Source organism: Heteronotia binoei, chromosome 3 (assembly GCF_032191835.1).
Source record: "Heteronotia binoei isolate CCM8104 ecotype False Entrance Well chromosome 3, APGP_CSIRO_Hbin_v1, whole genome shotgun sequence".
Classification (NCBI taxonomy): domain Eukaryota; kingdom Metazoa; phylum Chordata; class Lepidosauria; order Squamata; family Gekkonidae; genus Heteronotia; species Heteronotia binoei.
This window is the reverse complement of record NC_083225.1, coordinates 48,658,511-48,676,177: the sequence shown is the minus strand read 5'-3', so window position 1 is coordinate 48,676,177 and position 17,667 is coordinate 48,658,511. Positions and strand designations below refer to the sequence as shown.

Here is a 17,667-nt window from a genome sequence, read left to right as displayed (position 1 = left end):
CCCCAGGTATGGTGTCCTCCCCACCCCCGTGGGCAAAGCACGCCCTCCAGCCTTCCGCCCCACGGGTATGCGGCTAGCCTTGTTGCAGCTGCTGGAGCTCCCTTCCTCTCTGTGCTGCCATGCGGCATACCACGACACAGCCTGGCTGTGAGCATTGTGATCCATATGCATTCCCCACCTCTGCCATTTCCTCCCTCCTGTGTGATTTAAAACACGCAGGAGAGAGCTGGAAGGGACCGCTAATCAGCTGATCAGCGGAGCATTCATTTGTCAGTGGGAAGGGCAGTGGCTCTCCCTTTCTTGCTCACTTGGGGGAAGCGCCCAATTCAGCACACACACCCGGGTCGTGCCCATAGGCAACCACCTACAGTTGCCTAATGGATGCACCAATCCTGTAGGCTATTTTTCATAACTCTTAAAATCCATACCTCCAAAACTTTGCTTGGGACATTTTGCATTTCTCAGAAAGTGGCTGTCTGAAGATTCAATGTTTATGATGCAACAACAGTTTGTTTAGCTGTAACTTAGTATTAATTGCTAGCTTAAGATGCTTTTAGAACATTGACCTAACTTGCAAATTGACACTGGAAAATGTTCTTAAATATTGTTGTGTGGAATGCAAATATATTCCTTACCAAAACAAAGAAGTTCTCATTTAAAGGGAACTTATTTATTTTGGTAAGGAATAAGTGTATAAAACACCTCTGCGGTACTGCTAACTTAGCTACTTCACTCTCACTAAAATAGGTAGTTTTCTGCTTTAAGTGGAACACTGGAGTAGAGCTTCACAAATATTGGCTAAAGAGAAAGATATCCAAATACGCTATTGGTATGCAGTGGTTTGTCAGTTGCAGCAGCCAGACCAGAACGGCGAGATTACATATTTGTTGAGCAAAATACCGCACTATAAAAAAATCAACTTTCCTAAACCATCCACTACAATCAATTCCAGATATTTCCTCTGTTGACTGGAAGATGCTGTGATCATATGTGTTTGTGGCTTCTGTATTTGTGCACCTATAATACTTGTCCATTGAATGAGAATAATGTGGGCTATAAATGTAATTAATCTGTAATTTGATTTAATTGCAGGAGATTTTCTAGTAGACTGGGCAGTAGTTTAAATCCTCATTAATCCTCTTTTCTCTGCCAGAAATTGTTCTTTAAGTTTCAGTGTTGTTGATGATTTGCCGTTTATGTTCAAAGATCAATGAATAGGGGGAGGTATTTGTGGGTTTTCTGCATTGGGCAGGGGGTTGGACTAGATGACCCTGGAGGTACCTTCCAACTCTATGATTCCATGAATTCTTTATTATTGTTATAAATTGAGCTTTAGGATTAGAATAAAATTAAGAAAGGTAGAATTGGATTTTACACATGAATCCTATAACAAAGGAATTGACAGATTCTTATATCATTCAACTAGAACTCATTGAGTTACTTTACTTACTATACTTCTTCCCAGATATCCAGCCTTGTTATTTTTAAGCTTGAATTTACTGGTTTCTTCTTTTCCTTTCAAAATGTTAGATAAGGCTGGAATATTATCTCTCTCTACAAATGCACTATTGCTACCACTTTTAAAACTTTATGGAGTTAGGTACTGGGAAATTTGGTTATCATTTCGCTTGTTATGGCCCATATTCTGTGAAAATGACAAATACTGATTCCTCACTAGCAGTCATTCCGCCCCTGGGCTTCTGCTTTTCTTGGACCAATTCTCCACTAGTTGCTTCATGGCTGCATTTTGACTTGCAGCTCCCTCCAATTTCCCCTGCAGCAACTTGGTCGTTTTGTTTGAGATCCGGAAGCTGCAAGGGAAATTGGAGGGAGCCTCAAAGTCACATTGCAGCCATATAGTGACCAATGTGGAATTGATCACTTGCTCTGAGGAAAGCAGAAGCCTGGGGTGAAGCAACTGCTAGTGAGGAATCGGTAACAGTACTAGCATCCCTGGAAAGTATTATGAGTTCACTTGCTGCAGGACAAATTATAGAAGAGTGTTGTTTTTATGATCAGGAAATTTTTTAAAAAGGAACTTGAACACTAGATGGCACAGACTCTTTGCTGAGGTCTTTAGGCACTGATCAGTTGTTTTATATATAAAAACAGTTTCTATATAAAAACAGTTTTGGGTAAAGAAAATCTGTAAAATGCATGAGCAGTCTCAACATTAGAATTGCAAATGTAAGAATGGCTTGGATGCAACCCTGATGTACTGGTGGAAACTGAAGTCAAGTCACAGCCATCTTATGGTGACCCTGTAGGATTTTCAAGACAAGAGATAAACAGAGGTGGCTCTGCATAGTGTCCCTGGACTTCCTTGGTGGTCTCCCATCCAAGTACTAACCAAGGCTGACCCTGCTTAGCTTACAAGAGCTAATGAGATCAGGCTAAGTTGGGCCATTCAGTTCATGGTAACCCCAATATAACATTCTAGTAATGTAATTGCATTAAAAAAGGTAAAGGTAGTCCCCTGTGCAAGCACCAGTAGTTTCCGACTCTGGGGTGACGTTGCTTTCACAACTTTTTCATGGCAGACTTTTTACGGGGTTGTTTGCCATTGCCTTCCCCAGTCATCTACACTTTTCTCCCAGCAAGCTGGGTACTCATTTTACCAACCTTGGAAGGATGAGTCAACTTGGAGCCGGCTACCTGAACCAGCTTCTGCTGGGATCTAACTCAGGTCATGAGCAGAGGGCTCTGTGCCATGGGGTTATTCTAAATTTCAGACAACCAAGGGGGGTTTATCATGTAGAGTACAGAACAGTTTTACTTCCTGTGGTTGCAAGTATACTATACAGTAATACTTCCCTCTGATCCTGTTTGCATTTTTCCCCCTCTTTCAGATATCTGTTGAAGAACTAGATAGAAGTTTGGTTATAAAAGTCGACAAGGAAGCAGTTATGAAGATAGCTGTATCAGGAGATCTCTTTATTCTGGACAAACGACTGTATCAGCTACATCTAACAGTGGGAGGCATTCCTTTTAACATCAACTATCTTGTCCAGCCAGTAAGTAAATACAGATTGCAGGGATGACACAAATCAAACCCCATAAGCAATTTTATTTGGTGGCTGCATTGAGCTTTAATCTAGGTATAGTAAAATGTGTGTCTACAATCTCTCCCATAAAGAAAAATAAAATTGTTAATGTTAGATTGCTGATTTGCACATAGTTCTCTTTCTCCAGTGCCCATACTACTTATGGTTTGATGAATCAACCTTTGCAGCCAGTTCATTTGTTACTTGTTGAATATATATGAAGATACCTTCTTCTGTGTCAGATTCATTTGGTTTGGTATTGCCTACGCTGACCTGCAGCAGCTCTCCAGTGCCTCAAGCAAATAAAGGCTCCCTAAAGTGCTTAAAACTCAAGTGTCAGGAATTGAACCTTGGACTTCCTACATACGGACCATGGGCTCTGATGCTAAGCTGCAATTCTCCTTCTTCCAAACCCTTCCAAAACCACACTTTCAGCCTGTGGACTATCAAAAAAAGAGAATGGCTCTCATGTCCAAGAAGTGAGCCATTCTAGATTTGCCATGTAGTGACTCTGATTCTGATTTTACATACAGTGACAAACTTTTGTGAACTGAGAACTTCAAAACAACAACAACAAAAACTATTCCATGTTAACATTTTTTTAAAGTGAACATTTATGAAACCAGGACTCCACTTACAGATGATCACTGAAATCTTGCTTTGCCTCTATACATGCAGGCATTGTTGTTTTCACTGTTTCCTCCACCTCTCCTATAAAGACCCAACTGCATTTATGGCTGGTTGGCTGTGGGAAGGTTGTCTGCATTTATATGCCACATTAAAATGTAATTGTGATGAAATGTGGTTAATCCACCAGCCATGATTTGACATCCTGGTTTGATGTACTAACCATAGTGGAGTGACCCATGGATGGATGATGATCTTCAGTCAAAATAACCATGGTTAGTGTGAAGATCATCAGTGGAAACACCAGGATTAAATGAGGCTGTTTGCATTCATACATCATATGAAACCCTAGTTAAGAATGAATTCGGTTAATAAACCAATCTCATACTGTGGTTTCACGTTTTCATCAGACTGTCCCTAATTAGCCTGTATTTAGACAGTTGTGCTGAATCTTAGTTTACTTAAAATCGTGGTTTTATTTTATGATGTAACTGTGTTTGGTAAACATGCTGACTAAAACTACATATTATTTACTTAGTGGGTTTTAAAAAATATATGAGACTTTGCCATTCTAATACTGGGGTGTTGGATATCCTGCTACTTCTGGATTTTTAAAATTTTCTCTCCATGTCTCTCAGCTAATTACACATAGCTGTGTCAAGGTGACCTATCTGCACAGAGAGTCAGTGCAGTTTTCTATCTCACATTTTCTTGAAAGTATTATTTAGGGCATTATGACACTTGATGTTTGGTTGTGAACCTTTTCCCTCCCGGTAAGTCAGTGAATTTTCCCTTACACTGCACACTGAGTTAATAGTTTCAATAAGCTGTCTTGGTTAGTTGCAACCAATTCAGACACCATCACCATATATATATGTATATCCATTTAGGAACTATGCTGGTAAAAAGGAAATTTTGGGGTCTGGATTAAACGTGATCCATGTGTCTCCCCATTGCCTAAAGCTGTGTATGTGATCCTGTTTTTAATTTAAAAAATGGAATAAGGGTGTGAAGGAAACTAAACCTGCACCTGCTTTATGTTGCAGGGTCCATAGCTTCAGGCAGTTGTTTGCCCCAGCTCTGCTCAGTTCTGATAGTAAGGTAAAGTGGAGAAGACTGAGCTCCCTGAACTGTGCTCTTCGTTATAAAAAATAGCATGCATATTGCATGCTAGCCCTTTAAATGGGAGCATGTATACATGGGTAACTTAGTGAGGCCTGGTCTCCCATTTTTGTGTAAAATCTGCCCATCACAGGTCAGCAGGATGGCAGGGGAAGCCTACAGAGAGAAGTTGGGATGGTGAGTGGTGATGCCAGGGATGCCATAAAATCAGTGTTACCTGGAAGTGACATCACATCAGGCAATGCTGTAGCATGGTGCTTTGGCTATATGCTAGAACATCACCATTGATGTCACCATAAGTTATATCAATGCATCACTGGCAGTGTCACTGGTGAGCCCCCCACCCACAGGTGAATCTTTTACTGCTTTAGGTTTCTAGGTAAACAATTGTGTTTTAATATGGTGGTCCCTGACCAGTACTGTCTGATTGCCCAACTGAGTAATTCCATTCACAACTAAAACTGTTCTGCCTTATCTTGCTAGATTAACCCTCGAATAGATGGCTGCATGCGGGCCTGGAACTTTCTGAATGGTGACGATACAACCATCGAAGATACAGTGAAACTAAATAATAAGATGCAGTGCTTTAGAATAGCAGGAAGAGGCTCTTTCTACCCTGGCAACGGTTATGCTATCTTTAATCTAAATTATAGTAAGTGTTTGATTTTACTGTGCAGTGCTTTCTAGCTCTTCAAAACAAAAAAACAGACACACACCCCATAGGAATATCCTTTTAAAGTAATCTTTTGTCCTACCTATTTTTAAAAGCCACTGCTTTTTTTTCTGGTGGGTAAGATGGAGAACAAAAAAAATGTTTCTTAAAATTAACATACCAGTCAATATCACATATAATATATTCAGTTCTCATAAATACTTTACTATGTATTTTTATCTCTCACTAAAGGATTTACATTTTTATATTCTACTTTTGACCTTCCTTATTCAAATTACTTCATGAGGAAGAGAAATTCGCTATACCCTGAAATGTAATGGTGAAAGTCAGTTTCCCCCATTCACCCTATGGCAATGTTTGTTTATTAAAATATATATGCCTTGTATTTCCTTGTGGTTCAAGATGGCTTACAAGAGTTAAAACCAGAATAACACAACAAACCCAAAATCCCACCCACTCCAGCATCGATTAGACTTTTAACAGTGAAGTCACCAAATGACATAGAGGAACAGAAAGGGTGACTCCCTCCCTCCATGTATTCCAGCTAACACTGGAATCACTTTGGGTTGCCAACCTCCAGGTGGGGCCTGAAGATCTCCTGCTTTTACAACTGATCTCCAGCTGTCAGAGATCAGGTTCCCTGGAGAAAATGGCTGCTTGGAAGGGTGAATTCTGTGGCATTGAGTCCCTTTGAGAAAGGCAGACTATACATAATATAAATTAATAAATTTACAAAAGACTTCCTCACTGGGACATAGTCAAGAAGCGGGGGAAAGTTTGGCCTCCTTGAGGGGACTGAGAAAACTCCACCTCTTCCACAGTTTTTGATACCAGCCAGACCTCTTCTGGTTGTGCAGTTAAAGGACCTAATCCCTAATTGCTGAAGTGATGAGTGAGGTCTGTCTTTCACGGAGATGCTCAAGAAAGTACTTTGGAAGCTTTGGACATATTTTTACACAAGGAGTCTCCACCATGTGTCTTGATCAAATTTTAAAGACAAGACAGGAACAATTCAACAATCCTTTACCTCTCTGCTTTGTCACAAATATTGACTAGCGGCAACTACTGTCTTTTACTTTATAGATTCATGAACTGCAACACTGTGGAAGTGTGGGTTTTACATACAAATATGGAATTCTAGAACATGAAAAATATACTTGGCACCTAAATAATATTGCTGTATGGAAAGCAATTACTTCTGCTGCCTCAACTCCCATTTTTCTTATTTGTCTAGACTCTGTTCTAAATGTTAACACCTTTCTTTGCAGCCAGTTTCTATAATAACTAACAATTGCCCATAACAGCAAGAAAGATTTTTTTTGGGGGGGGGTGGATATAGGATTGGGAGGGGGAAGGTTGTTTCAGAATTTTGCAAGTTTCAAAAACATCGTATGAATTGTTTTTCTGCTTGTATGTTGCTAGTGTGATATCCATTCACAATATATAACAGCTAAAGTAAGTAAACAAATCCAGGGCACAGTTGGGTGATGCAGACAGTGGTCTATTGAGATACTTTGGTCATTTTGCCATCGTTTTTGTGAAAGCAATCTCCCCTCAGCTGGAGTCAAAAATCAGATGGTTCAGTCATATCAATAGAAGTCTGATATTAAAGCTGTATAGAGTCAAAATTTTTGAATCCAAGCTTGAGTTTCTGTAATCAACAGGAAGATTCTCAATTTATAGTGGCCATAAATTGATAATCTTCCTGCTGATTACAGAAACTCAGACTTGGATTAAAAAATTTTCCCCACCCTCAACCAGTATAAAGGTACTTCTGACCATCAAGAAGAGAAAAGGTTTCAATAATTTCCACCCTCTCCCGACATCATCCGAAGAACTGTTTCTGGTGTTTCTCTTTCAGGACAGCAGGCTATAGCAAGAGTAGGAAGGAGATCTGAGCTCTGTTCATGCTACTTGGATCCAAGCCTTAACCTTGATAGTTTAAAAGGATGCAGAATGTTCTGTGAATTGGAAGAGGAAGAGATGTTGACATAGTTTCATTTGGCAATGCTCTTTCCTTTCCTTTGCGGGTGTAAAATTTGTATATGCAGCTGTTGTCTCAGATGAGTAAATTGTATCTGCTGTTTGATTATTTGAATCTTTTTCTAGAATTTTGGTGTTAACTTCATCTCTCTCTCTCTCTCTCTCTCTCCCCCCCCCCCCCCAGCACAATCTCACAACAGTAATGAAACCAGGAGGAAATGGGGAGTAAAAATAAACATTCAAATGCGGCCAGCTACAGATACTGGGGTGCTTTTTGCTCTAGTCAAAAGTGAAGCAAGAGTCCCTTTGTCAGTCGCTCTTATTGATTACCATTCTACAAAAAAAATTAAACAGCAGGTAAGATTTTTTGAAGTTGCATATATGTTGGGGATTGAAGGACCATGACAAGACTGGTTTATGTAAACCAAATGGATAATTTAACCAAAGTTAAGATATATGAAGTCTCATTGATTTCAGTGGGAGAGATTTAAGCACATGCTTAGCTCTTCCTTTGAAGCAAATAGGACATAAAAACGTTAATTTTGCAGAACTGTGTTCCAGATGCCTATATTCCATTGGAAAGGAGAAGGGTACAAATGGAAGGGCATTCTGAGGTCTCATTTAAAATTTCCCGTTTTGTAACATTTGTGTGAGTAGGCCAGATTTGTTTTTGTAGCTTGCTCTCCTGTTTTTATTTTATACAAACAAGTGGGTATTGGCAGGACTGTGAGAGACACACACACCTTCTTTCTTTAGTACAAAGTGTGGTCAAGGGCATAGAATTACGCTTTTTGAGAATCTCAGCTATCATTTTTAAAAAGAATTAGTTCATTGCTCTAATTGCTGTGACAATGTATTTGAAAGTACATAGGCAATATTCTCTGAAATCTCAGGAGCCAAATGAACTGATGAATATAATGTGTAGTGGTTAGTGGTGAATTTTCAGAAGCCAGTATAGCAACCATTCTAATAAGCATGCTTAGCATCCAGCAGTAGGTCTTTTACTTTAAATTTGCTATAAATTCTGTGTGATGTAGCTGGGGGAAAGTTAAATTCCGATGCACTCATGTCAGATAGCTAGGAGAGAGGAGAAAATATCTTTCTGGGCACTAGATGAACTGATACAGCTGGACAGTTTCAAGGAGAGGGGCTGTGACTGAGTGGTAGAAGATGAGTTTTGCATGCAGATGGTCCCAAGTTCAATCCCCAGCATCTCCCGTTAAAAGGTCAGATAGAACATGATGTGAAAGACTTGCACCTGAAACCTTGGGCAGCTGCTGCCAGTCTAAGTAGACAGTCCTGGCCTTGGTAAACTGTTGGTCTGATTCATTATAAGGGAGCTTCATGTGTGTACATTCATACAAGAACCCAGCCGAGGACGTGTATTGGATAACATTGTGAATTTAACTGTGTTGTGGTTAACTTCAAAATAAATTTTGTTCAAAGTTTCCCCAATAAGTAAAGGAGTGCAGAAATATTTGAGGATGGATGCCCATTACAACATAAAATGATTGGGCAAGGCCATTTAAGTGCCTGAAAAAATAAGACGTGGGGGAGTTGTGTGAACATGTACCACTTCCATGTTGTTCCTTATTCTTTCTTTGCTGTTCAGTTTGTTGTTCTGGCAGTGGAGCACACAGTGGTTTGCAGACTGGCAGTAAACATTTGTGATGAGCAGGAGCACGCGGTTGACATTGCCATCAACAACAGTCAAATATTGCTCACTGTGGATGGGACTACAGGACAGAATGAGCTAAGCAATTCACAGCTAGAAGAGAACCTGACCATCTTGGATAATTATTTGCAGTCATCTGTAAAGACCTATGTAGGAGGATTGCCAGGTGATTATTCAATTTTGCAAACCGAATTGTTGATTCTTTCTAACAAATCATGAAACTGGCAGTCAGGGGGAAAGTGATTGAAATGTAATGTTGTCAGTTTTTCTTGTTATGATGGCCTGACTCAAAGATGGATCTTTTTCATTGCTGTTTTTAAAAATCATTTTAAGGTTGACCCTATTTTTGAAAGGTGAGAGTGAATTATAACTGCACCTAGCGGAAAATGGGTTATCATTGGCAAAGGAGCAATCTGTTCCCATAGAGAAATCAGTTGTTAGATTATTGTATTAAACTGCATCCCATGCTCTGTTTTCAGGCTTGTATTGCAGAAAGTGAGGTTTGCATAGAAGTCCTGAAGGAGAGTGTGCAAAAGAAACTACATTTATTCCTATAACAATCTTCAGAGTAAGATTTATCATTGTAACACAGAAGTCATTCTACAGGTAGCAGCTCTACAGTTAGATTCTAGTGTGATAAGAGGAGTGAAGTTAACTATCTGGTCTGCTACTGTCAGAGCTTTGAGAATGCAAAAGCACAATCCTTTTACATTGCTTGCCATTAATAATGTTTCATTTCAACTCATCCATCACCAGAAAAACCTGGCCTTCTGCTCTTACAGAAGACATTCTGGTAAATTCATTTCACTCTCTGTTGGCAGTGTCTTAGGGGTCTTCTAACTTTAGCAACTTAATACATGTGGGCCCAGGACTTTTTTTGTAGCAGGAACTCCTTTGCATATTAGGCCACACACCCCTAATGTAGCCAGTCCTCCAAGAGCCTCTTAGTACAGGGCCTACTGTAAGCTCCAGGAGGATTGGCTACATCAGAGGTGTGTGGCCTAATATGCAAAGGAGTTCCTGCTATAAAAAAGCCCTGTGTGGGCTACTTCCCAGTGAATGTGGAAACTTAATTATATGTGTGGCATAGCTCCTCACAATTTGTATGCTACCATCTATCCAGATGGTCAAGTGAAGAAAAAAAAACCAAGTAGAAAATAAATAACACAAAGGTGTCAGGCTGCCTTGAGTAACAGCTGCATTAATTTGAACTGTGCTGACTGCTTTGGAACCAAACCCCAAAATAGCTCACAGTTCACATTCTGAATTTTTGGGGGCTTTTCAGACTTCACAATGAATTGGCAGCTGTGGCAGTGAGTCTCCCCTGACTTCCCACAGTTGGGTCCTACCAGCTGTTCCGCTCATCTAATTTCCCTCCTCACTTCAGCCCAAATATCTCAGTTTTAACCAGGGTTTGGAGGGTTTTTTGAGCAGGAATGCACAGGAACGCAGTTCAGCTGGCTTGGTGTCAGGGGTGTGGCCTAATATGCAAATGAGTTCACACTGGGCTTTTTCTACAAAAAAGGCTTTGAGCAAAAGGTGGTGACATCAGGAGACGTGGCCTAATATGCAAATGAATTCCTGCTGGGCTTTTTTCTACAAAACTCTAGTTTTAACTAAGAGCTAATGGGGGCTGACCCTGCTGAGAATGAGCTGGAAAGAGACCTGGGGGTCGTAGTTGTAGCTCAATGAAAATATCAACCCAGTGTGCTGCAGCAGTGAAAATGGTGAACTCCATGCTGGGACTTAGGAAAGGGATTGAAAGTAGAACAACTAATATTATGATACCCTGTATAGATCTGTGGTGCAGCATCATTTGAAATACTGTGTGCCATTTAAGTCACTTATCTCATAAGGGACATTGGCAAAGGCGGAAAAAGCACAGAAGGGGGCAACCATGATGATTGGGGGGTTGAAGCATCTTCCCTGTGAGAAAAAAAAATAAGAGTGTGACTTCTCAGATTAGAAGAAAAGATGACTGAGGGGGGACACATGATAGAGGTTTATAAAATTATGCATGGGGTAGAGAAAGTTGATTAAGAGAACTTTTTCTTCTTTCAAAAAACTAGAACTTGAGAGCACCCATTGAAGCTTATGAACAATAGATTCAGGATGAAAAAAGGAAGTACTTTTTTACTCAATGAGTAATTAAAATATGGAATTAACTGCCAGAGGATGTGGTGGTGGCTACAGGGAGAAATGGCTTTAAAAGGGGATTGGACAAACTCATAGAAGATATGTCCATCTGTGGCTGCTAGCCATGGTGACAAAGGGGGTCACCATTGTCAGAGACAGTAAACTTCTGAATCAGGACCAGTCCCAGATTGGGGAGGGACCCTGAACAGAGAGTTTTCAGGGGGTCCCACCCTGCTCACTCATATATGTCTGTGCATCCTTTCTGCTCACAAGCCCTCCTGCTGCCCATTCTCACAGCCATCTACAGTGCCCACCACCCTTTTCCTGATGGCATTGAGTGGTATGGGCAGCTGGATGCATGGGTGGTGAACACAAGCAGGCAGGGAAATGGGCTGGTATGGGGGTCAGTGGACCTTGCCAGAAGCCCTGGGCCCTGGCAGCTGGCCCACCTGAGGGTATGCTGATGCCAGCCTTGCTCCAAATAACAGTACCAGGAAGCAACATCAAAAAAAATGCTTTGGACTGACTCTATGCCCTGTTACAGACCCTCCAGAGTAACTGGCTGACCACTTTGTGAGACAAGATGCTGGGCCACTTATCTGATCCAGCAGGGCTACTCTTACATTCCATGTGACTCTTGTATAAACAGGTGTCTGTGGCTTGAATCCCTGGAAAATTTCTGCTTGCTGTAGGGCAGAGGTATCTTACTCATTTGTTATGAGGGCTGAATCTGACATAAATGTCACTTTGTCAGGCTGGGCCAGGTGTGCCATAAAATGTAATGCCATGGACTGGAGATAAAAAGTTTATAAAGGACACCTGCGAATTTAGTTAGTGATATTATTTTTGTACTCAAAATACAAACATGCTTAAAACATTAACACTCTTACAGTATTTCGTTAGTATCTCCCTGATGCCCATCCTCCCACTTCCACTGCCCATTACTCATTAGCACTGGGACAGTATACAGGGACATAATACAGAGCCTTTGTTATCTGACAGTAAAGGTATTCACCAGTTCCTCACTGGACAGATCCCTGAACAAGCTGGTTCCAGCCCATGGGCTATATGTTTGACTTGACACCCATGCTCTAGGGTCCTTACACAAGCAGAAGTGTAAAAGATATCCCATACTAGGCCCTTGTACTAAGTTAAACACAGTGTAACTATTTTGCCACTTGTGTAAGATATTGTGCAAGCAATTTCAGGACACTGCAAAATGTAGGGGTTTCACACGATCCTATGCAAGCTGGACTGTTCTGCCCATTTAGGATTCCACTTGGGGATCATGGAAGACAATTTTTTTTAATGTGCTTAGGCTCTGGTGGGCATTGCACGTGATTTGTTCGCAAACACACCCCTATCATGTTTGTTCCCTGACCTGGATAGCCGAGGCTAGCCTGATCTCATCAGATCTTGGAAGCTAAGCCAAGTTGGCCCTGGCTAGTATTTCGATGAAAGATCTCCAACCTTAACCCAGGGTCATGACACAGAGGCAGGCAATGGGAAACCACCTCTGTACATCTCTTGTCTTGAAAACCCAACAGTGTCACCATAAGTCAGTTGTGAGTTGAAGGCAATTAACCACCACCAGTCAGGTGACTCTTAGAAAATCATTGTGTAGAAAGTTTGATACATTGCTAAGCTGTTTGAAAAACTGACTGGGAAAGAGTAGAGAGAAGATGACTGTCAGAAATGTCCAGCGGGGCCCTGATATTATTGCATTCCTGGCTTCCTTAATTATAGGGCATCTTTATCTGCTTTCCTTTTTATATTCTATTTTTGGACTAGTAGAATCTGGCTGCCAACGTTTAGAGAAATGAGAACTAAAAAATCTCCATTTGTGGAGAAATTCTCTAAGGTCTGGAGAAGTGGAAATGCTTGCAGGGGTTTTCCTTCCCAGTGCATTTAAAAAAAAAAAACCCTACAGCAATTTTTATTCAAATAGCTGAAATAGTCTGAAAGTTGCAGTGTTTTCCCTGACTTGCTGGCCATTACTGCCTGCCTGTTTTAAAGCCTATAGGATTAACTTTAATCCTTATACTTTGTGGGGAGATGGGATGAATTGTGTTTAACACAAACTGTTCAGGAGACACAATGAGGAATTTGGAAGACTCTGTAGTGTTCCTAGGGGGAAATTCCTCTCCATAAATCCAGAGCTGCATGCATGGAGGGTTCTAAATGTGTGGGACAGATCATCCTATCCCAGTTGCTTTTTCCCTCTATGAATGAAGTTAAATTGAGGAGGATTAAACTATTATATAGATGATACTTCACTCCTGCTAAATAGCATCTGGTTCCTCTGCAAGTCTTCACATTCCGGATTCATCAGTTCTTCATTTTCTTATTAATTCAGGTAGGCGTTTTTTTTGTGGGGCTGTATTTTTGTTTCATCTGCAGTTCTTGTGCAGTAAGCCCTTCAACTTTTTCCTCAGTTTGACAACGTGATAGATAAGAAAAAGATGAAAACAAAAAGAGAATGGATAAATCACATTAATAAATCCAATCATGCCTATAAAACAATGAATATTTAAGTCTGATATTAATGAAGAGATCTGTCCTTTTTTGCTGTATGATGATGTATCTGCAAAAGTGCCAGGTGGCTTCCTTAAGTACATACATTTTATTATTAATTTCCCCTCAAGTATAATTATTTGTATCTGATGAAATGTCCATGCACATAAAAGCTTATAGCCAGCTTATATAATATATATAATATAAAAGCTTATATTAAACTTTGTTGGTCTTAAAATGCCACTAGACTCAAACTTTATTCTGATTTGTTTTTGCGCTGTTGGTTATGATGTTAGGTATTAATACATACAAAAGTTTGTGAATTTCAGTGCCACCCTATGCAAAGTTACACCCTTCTAAATCCATTAATTTCAGTGGACTTTAAGGGATGTAATGTTACCACTGTTTCAAAGCAAAAAAAGAAAGCATTTACTCCATTACACTTTCAGTTCCACCATTCATTTCAGCTTCTGACTTGGCTACTACACCTTGAACAGCAGCTTGATTTGCAGAGTTAAGCAGGTTGTTTTATCTCTCAGCTACAAAAAGCTTCATTTGCTAGTTACTGCAGATAAACCTTATAACCTTAGCTAGAGACACCAGTTCAAAGCCATTCTGTGTATGTGAATTTGTGTGTTTGGGTGCAAGTTGGTGATTCTTTGTAGTTTTAAATAACAGGTGGTTTATGAATTAATAGTAGCAGATAACGTTGATATAAGCTGATTTCCTTATGTATTGGCTTATACTAAAATCCTGTCTCTCTCTTCTTGCTTCAGTGTTTACATGGATACTGGTAGGCATCTACTGAAAGATTTTTTAACACTTCAAATGAAGATTTGAAGATGTAAAAAGATGTATGACCTATATAATTACTCTGAGTTTCATTAGTGTAAATTTCCTTCAGTGCATTTGAGAACAGAAATTTGTTATTGGTTGATTCTTAACAATTTGTGAGACAGATAGGGTTGCTAACAGACCTAATGAAAAAAATGTCTTGCTTCTTTAACTGAGGTTTAATGTTTGGAAACAGGCAGATGAAATTTTGCATAGATTGGAAGGAAGCAAGTAATATCACGTGGCGAATAACATCCCATTCAGCCTCTGATAAAGGGAGAGGGCATTTTTTCTCCAGGCAATTGGCAACCCTAAAGTCAGATAAATATCTGTATCCTGTATGCATGTCCCAAGCCTGGCAGTAAACTTGGCTTCTTTCAAAACAGTATTAAGTATGACTCATTTGCAAAACAATAGTGTACACTGAAGACAAAAAGGATAATATTTTCAGCTCAAAATAGTTGTTTGTTATTAACCCCAGTTGTTTTATCATGGTGTTTAAGCTTATTCGGTGTCATTATTTTGTTCATTTCCACTGGTTTCAATGGGAACACAGTCTCAGGGATAACTCAAGAGAATACAATTTCAGGAATATAATTTCAGGAATAATTGCCCAAAAGATATGTGCCAAATTTGTGGGACCAATTTGATTAAAATTCTTAGTTATGGAGAGGGCAAAGGGCGGTTTGATGACATTGTTTGTGCATTTTCTTACCTGCTGGGATTCTCATATGGGAGTGGGGTGTGTGTCTGTTTTTAAATAGAACACTTACCTTACAGTATCTGGTTCTTTTCTGCACATTTCCTCTAGTCTGTCTGATTTCTGGTATTAAAACTAGACTGGGAGAAACACGTTTCAAGCAGTGGGGTGCAGTAAAGCTAGTGTGGGGGAGATAATTTTGCTTCCCTCTTCCTCTCTCATATCTTATCTGTAAAAAAAAAAGAGTAGACATTGCTCTCCAGTTTTTACCAGGATGGGCAGTCTTGTGCCTGTGGGGTGCCACCTGCTGCTTTTTAACATCTGCAGTCTTCCATAGTCAGATCTGTCATGTACAGAGATCTCATATCTTTTATTTTTTTACTGATATCTCCTGCTGATGTGCCTGTTTACTGTCATGGCAGGGAGAGGGCAGAGCTTTAGCCTCTCCTACTCTCTTCCCACCTTCCCTAGTCTACAGTCTCATTTGCCTGCCTGCCAGTAGGTGCAGTAGGTTTGTTTCCAGGGCTTTTTTTTTTTGTAGAAAAAGCCCAGCAGGAACAGACCACACCCCCTAATGCCAAGCCAGCTGGAACTGTGTTCCTGCTTAAAAAAACAACACTATGTTTATTTCTGTGCCCAACTGTGTTTATTTCTGCCTATTCTCTCTGGGGTTAGGTAAAACCTGAGCTTTACCTCCTACCCTAGCAGACACAGTCCGTAATAAGAGGATACCACCCTTGTATAGATCTGAGGAAAAATCTTCCCAAGCTAGCAGGCAATTAATGTGATTGGTGGAAATGCTGCATAGAGAAATGCTAGTCAAATTGATGTTGTTCAGTAGGAAGATCTGTTAACACTTCAGATTTCATGACATCCCAAGCAGATTTCTATCTGCTGCGTCATTCTTCCTTCCCCATTGCCTGTGGAACTGATATCAGATAGCAAAGGCCTCAGAATAATGACCAAATCTGAATGTCTCCAGGTGTTATAGAATGGCATAGTTACTGAATTTGGATGTTATATTAACTATATTGAAGACCAAGCATCGTTCCAATCAGATCTTGCTTATCTGACCGCATTGCATATGGAAGACTTCCCTTCCCTGCATTCTTAGTGCCACACCATTGATCAGTTGTTGACTACAGAGAATGTGCACTTTGTTTTTAGGATGGGCCAGGCATTTCCTAATTGCATATCTAGTTCTTTCCCAGTAACAGAACAGTGTGCTTGTTCTGTGAAGCACATACTTCTAAATTAATCCTTTGTGCTATAACAGAGGAAAGTCCTTGGTGTATAATCTATGTAGCAAATTCAGCCCTTCTCTCAAGGAAATATTGGAAAAAGCCTTTCCCAGACCAAAACTCTAACCTTTGCCACTGCAATCACACTTGAAGGGCTGTAGAGACTTCATGACCTTTGACATACCCTGCAGATCAAACTTGCCTTGGTGCAAAAACTGATCTAATGGTAAATAGAAGATCTTGTAAAGGCGGATAGGAGGAAAATCTGAAAAGAGAGAAGAGTGAGAATCTACAGTTTTTAATCTTTATATGCAGGAGTGGAAACCCAACAACATTTCAGTCTCAGAACATTTCCCTGAATTATACAGTTCTTGTATTTGAGAAGCTAGGGTTAGTCATAGAGCCACACACATTTGCAGAATGCCAAAAGGAAGACACTTGGTTTTGGTTTTTAGTTAACAAAAATGAGGAAACTTGATAGTAATCTTCAAAGATGTTTTCCTTCCCTTTTCTTTAAAATGCAGATGTTCCTGTCACTTCAACTCCAGTCACCGCTTTCTACCATGGCTGCATGAAAGTGAATGTTAGTCAGCAAGCTCTGGACCTGGACGAGGCCCTGTACAAATCCAGTGATATCACATCTCATTCTTGTCCTCCAGTAGAGACTGATCAATAGATGTGATTGAAGCCCCCAAAGTTTTATATTAAAAAACCCTCTCAACGCTTTCTTTTTTAAAAAAAATATTATACATATATATATATAAAGATATAAATTATTCAGACTTCCAGCACTGTGTGTATAGTCCTCTTGAACACTGAAGTTATATAGAGCTACTGAAACTCAAATGTAAGATTAATTATTGAAATATTTCTTTGCTTTGGAGAGTTTCAAATGTGTAATATATTTGTAAATAGTTCAGAAGACTTAATAACCCAAAGCTGCAAACAATTGCCTAAGGTGAGTAGTTAAGAGACAGATCATATCTGTCATGTTGCAACTGGTAATATATTCTGCGTGGACTGGAAAATTTAAAATAGTTCTGTATTTTTTTATTACCAAATGCTGCTTCTTGATTTACAAAATATGAAAGAATAAAACATGAAGCTTTTTTGGACTT

The 17,667-nt window shown here is 39.9% G+C and overlaps 1 protein-coding gene across 1 annotated transcript in view; it reads left to right on the top strand.

Annotated features, from left to right (window-relative positions):
• Positions 1–17,667, top strand: part of GAS6 (growth arrest specific 6) — a 60,474-nt gene extending 42,807 nt beyond the window's left edge. The window contains exons 11-15 of the mRNA XM_060233748.1: positions 2,850–3,014; positions 5,277–5,445; positions 7,634–7,806; positions 9,062–9,290; positions 17,074–17,667. Coding sequence (XP_060089731.1) covers positions 2,850–3,014; positions 5,277–5,445; positions 7,634–7,806; positions 9,062–9,290; positions 17,074–17,225 — 888 coding nt within the window. The 3' untranslated portion in view covers positions 17,226–17,667. The remainder of the gene's footprint in view (positions 1–2,849; positions 3,015–5,276; positions 5,446–7,633; positions 7,807–9,061; positions 9,291–17,073) is intronic.